Here is a 4,293-nt window from a genome sequence, read left to right as displayed (position 1 = left end):
GGTTCCTGGGGGTGCACATCTCTGAGGACCTGGACCAACAACACCACATCACTGGCCAAGAAAGCTCAAACATGTCTCTACTTCCTCTGCAAACTGAGGAGAGCCAGTGCCCCACCCCCCATCATGTGTTCCTCCTACCTGGGCACCATTGAGAGCATCATCACTGGCTGCATCACTGTGTGGTATGGAGGCTGTAGTGCCTCCTGCAGAAGGACCCTGCAACGCATAGTGAAAACAGCCAGCAAGATCATCGGTGCCCCTCTGCCTTCCCTTACGGACATCTTCAACTCCCACCTCACCCACAAAACCATCAGCATTGCTGATGACACCTCCCACCCTGCACATTCCCACTTCAGACTCCTGCCTTCAGCCGCACCCGCAGAGCCATCAGCATTGCTGATGACACCTCCCACCCCACACACTCCCACTTCAGACTTCTGCCTTCAGGGAGAAGGTATTTGAGTCTTCAGACCCACTCCACCAGACTTACAAACAGCTTCATCCACCAGGCTGTGAGGATGCTGAATGCTGTCCATTACCTCCCCCCTCTGCCCCTGGACTGTGACCCACCACAGAACATAAAAAGACCTCTGCTGGTTTGCACAAACTCAGTGCAATTCCCTTTATGTTATACTATATGAAATCTGCTGCTGACTGTTTTTTTTTTTTTTGCTGGGATATCTGCTTCTGTTGGTCATTTGCAGTACTGTCCATGTATACCTCATGCTTTTTGCACCTCATCACCAACGGTGATGCTGAACCATCTGACAATCTCCTATTAATGTTTGCACTACTGTCACTGACTGTACACGGTTTTGAGTCACAGCTTATTGGCTGTACCGTTTAGATTTATCCTAATTACGTTAATCCAGTTCTTACTCTTTTCTATTCTATTTGATTCTATTTTAGTTCCTAAATGTTATGGCACCCAATACTAGGTGAGAGAGAAACGGTATTTCGATTTTCTGTATGTCCAGCACATATGGTGAACTTACAATAAAATCCTTGAAACCTTGAAAACCTTTTCCTCTGACAAGCGACACCTTCCCATCTTCTTCTGGCCTGTGTGTTGTCTCCTTGGGCTTGCCTCCTTAAATAGTGGGTGTTCCAATATCACCTGCAGATGCTCCTGTTGTTCCTGTGGGACCTCCAGTTGCAGAGAGGTGATCTGTCTTGTGGCCTCCTGCAGCTCCTCCTGGTGATCTGTCTTGTGGCCTCCTGCAGCTCTTCCTGGTGTGTGCAGGTAACAAACAGGTGCGTGCCGGTAACAAACAGGTGCGTGCAGGTAACAAACAAGTGCAGGCAAGGTAACAAACAGGTGCGTGCAGGTAACAAACAGGTGTGTGCAAGGTAACAAACAGGTGCGTGCAGTTATCGTTTATGCCGCTTGTCAACACGACCAACAGTTGCACAGGTGGCAGCAGGCGTCCGCACAGACCCAGCAGCTGTCAGGGTCAGACCTGGGATTTGTCTGAACACAGACTGGAAAAACATTTTGTGATTCAGCGGGACTTAAACATTCAAAGGATGTTGTTATCTCTGATGTCCATCACAAACATGCCTACGTGAAAGGCCAGGAAGCACAGAAGAAAAGACGCTTCAGAACCTGCCCGAGAATCATCACGTTTTTGGTTTTCTTTAGTATATATGTAATTACTTCAAAGTTCAAGTGTAGAGCCGGTGGCACATACCAAAAACGGACTGTTAATAACAAATTTGGCATGTTGGAGTTTCCAAAATGTAAACAAATAAAGGCTGAAAACGCAGCTGAAGTTGTAGCTCGCAGCATCACTTGGAAAGTTGGCTTCCCAGAGTTTGTTGTTGACGAAACAGTGTCATCTGGTCACATCGTGCAATACCAACGCTTTCTAACATTTATCAGTAACAGTTACTGCAGCTGTTTGCCACCTTGAACAGGAATGCTAACGTTAGCTTCTACTCTTAGCCGCAGTCACCTGAGTCCAGGTGGGGGCGTGGGGCGCACCTGCCACACGCTGCTAACCACGATTTGGTAAATAACTTCACTCTGATTTACTAACAGAGCAGAAATGATTTGTCAGTCATCAGAAAACCAGTCTGCAGTTATTTGATTAACTGTTTAAGTTGCTCTTTGCTGATTCCAGTTTTTTATTTGTATGAATTTGATGCATTTCCTTTGACCAGATTGTAAACTGAATGTCTGGGTTTTTAGACCTTGCTGGACACAAGGTGAAGACATCAGCCGGACGCCTGCAAACTGTGGTAGGTTGCTCTATTGTTTATAAATCCAGTGTGTACAACTTGGTTTTTTTCTTTAGGTTTTTAGATCAGAATTTGCCTATTTGGAGTGGCTGTGGCTCACGAGGTAGGGTAAGTCGTCTTCTGACCAGCAAGTTGGTGGTTCGACTCCCGGTCTCCCCACGTGCCTAAGTCTCCCTGAGCAAGACACTGAACCCTAAATTGCTCCCGGTGGCTTGACAAGCCCATTGTGTGGCAGCCTTGTCGTCATCGGTGTGTGAATGGTGTATAATCTCCCTGTAAAGTGCTTTGGCCAGTGCATAAAAGCGCTATATAAATACAGTCCATTTACCATATTTGTTTTGGTAGCGTTAACCACCTAGCATGGTCATGGTTTTACCTTGGTATTGAATTAATCCTGTTTTTAATCAGGGAGTAATTGGAGCTTTGTGTCACAGCGGCACCAACCAGGGTGTTCTACTGGACTAATTTGTCGGTTTATGTTCAGTCTCACTAGACCCTTAGGAAATTAGTCAGAGCAGCTTTAAAGAGTATTCTGGCTGTAAAAGAGGTGTAGTTACCCAGAGTGGTAACGAGCTCCATCAGGTCTTCGGGTCCGTTCCCCTTCAGCGTCTCCAGAGACTCAATCACCTCCAGACTGTTGCCCACACATTGGCCCACGGTCCCGTCCATCGAGCTGAGCACTGCGCATGTTTGCATGCCCAGGTTGTTTCCTGCATCCACCTGAACAGTAAAAGTCATTATTTACAACATGTTGACCGTTTGACTCCTGCAATCTTGTTACATAAATTCAGTTGTTGAGCACCAGATGAGATGTCTGACATCCTGTGGCACTAACAAATAAAGGTCTGATTAAAAAAAAACCCAGAAGGAGCGTGAATGTACCTGGAATACTTCCAGTATTTTGTATGTAGTTTTTAAGCCACTGTCAGTCAAAATCAACTCTTCCTGCAGCTGTTTCACATTAAAAGCCCAACAGAAACGAGAGATTTTGCCATTTTGAGTAACTGGATGAAACATCTGTGCAGGAAGTGTTTTAATGTGGTCACTATTGAAAACACAAGGATGAAACTCTGAAAACTACAAATAAAATATAACAAAGTGAGCTAGTTTGGCACCAGCCAGGTTTTTACATACCGTACCTAGTTTTATAATGATCATAGATGTCACAAATTCACAAGAAGGCTGATTCAGCACTGCTTCATATCTTTATAAATAAAAACCAAACTGTTGAAAAAGATTTTTTCTGTAACTCTTATTTTATTAATGCAGGTCAAATCTTTATATTAGAGCTGAAATTGATCGATTGATCAACAGACTAAAATGAGCAGTGATTTTAATACTGAAGCGTTTTTAAATCACTGGTTCTGTATTTGCTGGTTTTCTTAGGACAATAAACCGGACACTTTCTGGGTCTGGACTGTCAGGCGACTCATTGTTAATGGAACAGTTGCAAACCACTTCATACAGAGGATTGGTATTATATTTTAAAGTATATTTATCTGTGATGTGTAGTTGCAAAAGCAAACTTAATATAGTTTATACTTATTAGGCCAGTGTTAGCTACATTCTAAGTAAACAGGGAATATTTTGATTACTTACATAAACTCAACTCACATGAACTTAATGACCACTCAGCACACACACAAACACACAGACACACACACACACACACACACACACGAGCTGATACCAAATGAGAGCTACATGCTGTTTGATTACATATTTTGTCTGGAGTCTGATTTACTGCTAACCACCACAGGGCTAAGTATGGTCAGAAATAAACTTCTGTGAGGATCCTCTGCATAAACATGGGGTCCAGCGTCCTGTTTTCCAGTAATTCTAGGGGCTTCCCAGAACCGGAGTGAGACGGGAGGGGGCCCGCTAGATGTCCAGAATGACATGATGCAGGAGGTTCAAGAAGTAGAAAGGGCTATATAATCAGCTGCAAGGCTGATAAGACAGACTCAGATAGACTCAGACTTGACGAGCGTGTGGGTGCATTTGGGGGGACCTGAGAAGACAGACAAAGACCCCAAACTCTGCAGAGATCCA

At 44.4% G+C, this 4,293-nt stretch overlaps 1 protein-coding gene across 1 annotated transcript in view; it reads right to left on the bottom strand.

The window, feature by feature from the left end:
• The window catches only part of tymp (thymidine phosphorylase), a 40,852-nt gene that overhangs the window by 18,362 nt on the left and 18,197 nt on the right, over positions 1 to 4,293 (bottom strand). Inside the window, exon 6 of the mRNA XM_020624877.1 lies at positions 2,799 to 2,961. Within this exon, the coding sequence (XP_020480533.1) occupies positions 2,799 to 2,961 (163 nt within the window). The remainder of the gene's footprint in view (positions 1 to 2,798; positions 2,962 to 4,293) is intronic.

This window comes from Monopterus albus, unplaced genomic scaffold (assembly GCF_001952655.1).
Source record: "Monopterus albus unplaced genomic scaffold, M_albus_1.0 scaffold341.1, whole genome shotgun sequence".
NCBI lineage: Eukaryota > Metazoa > Chordata > Actinopteri > Synbranchiformes > Synbranchidae > Monopterus > Monopterus albus.
Note: the sequence above shows the minus strand (reverse complement) of the source record. Positions and strands in the feature narration are given on the sequence as shown.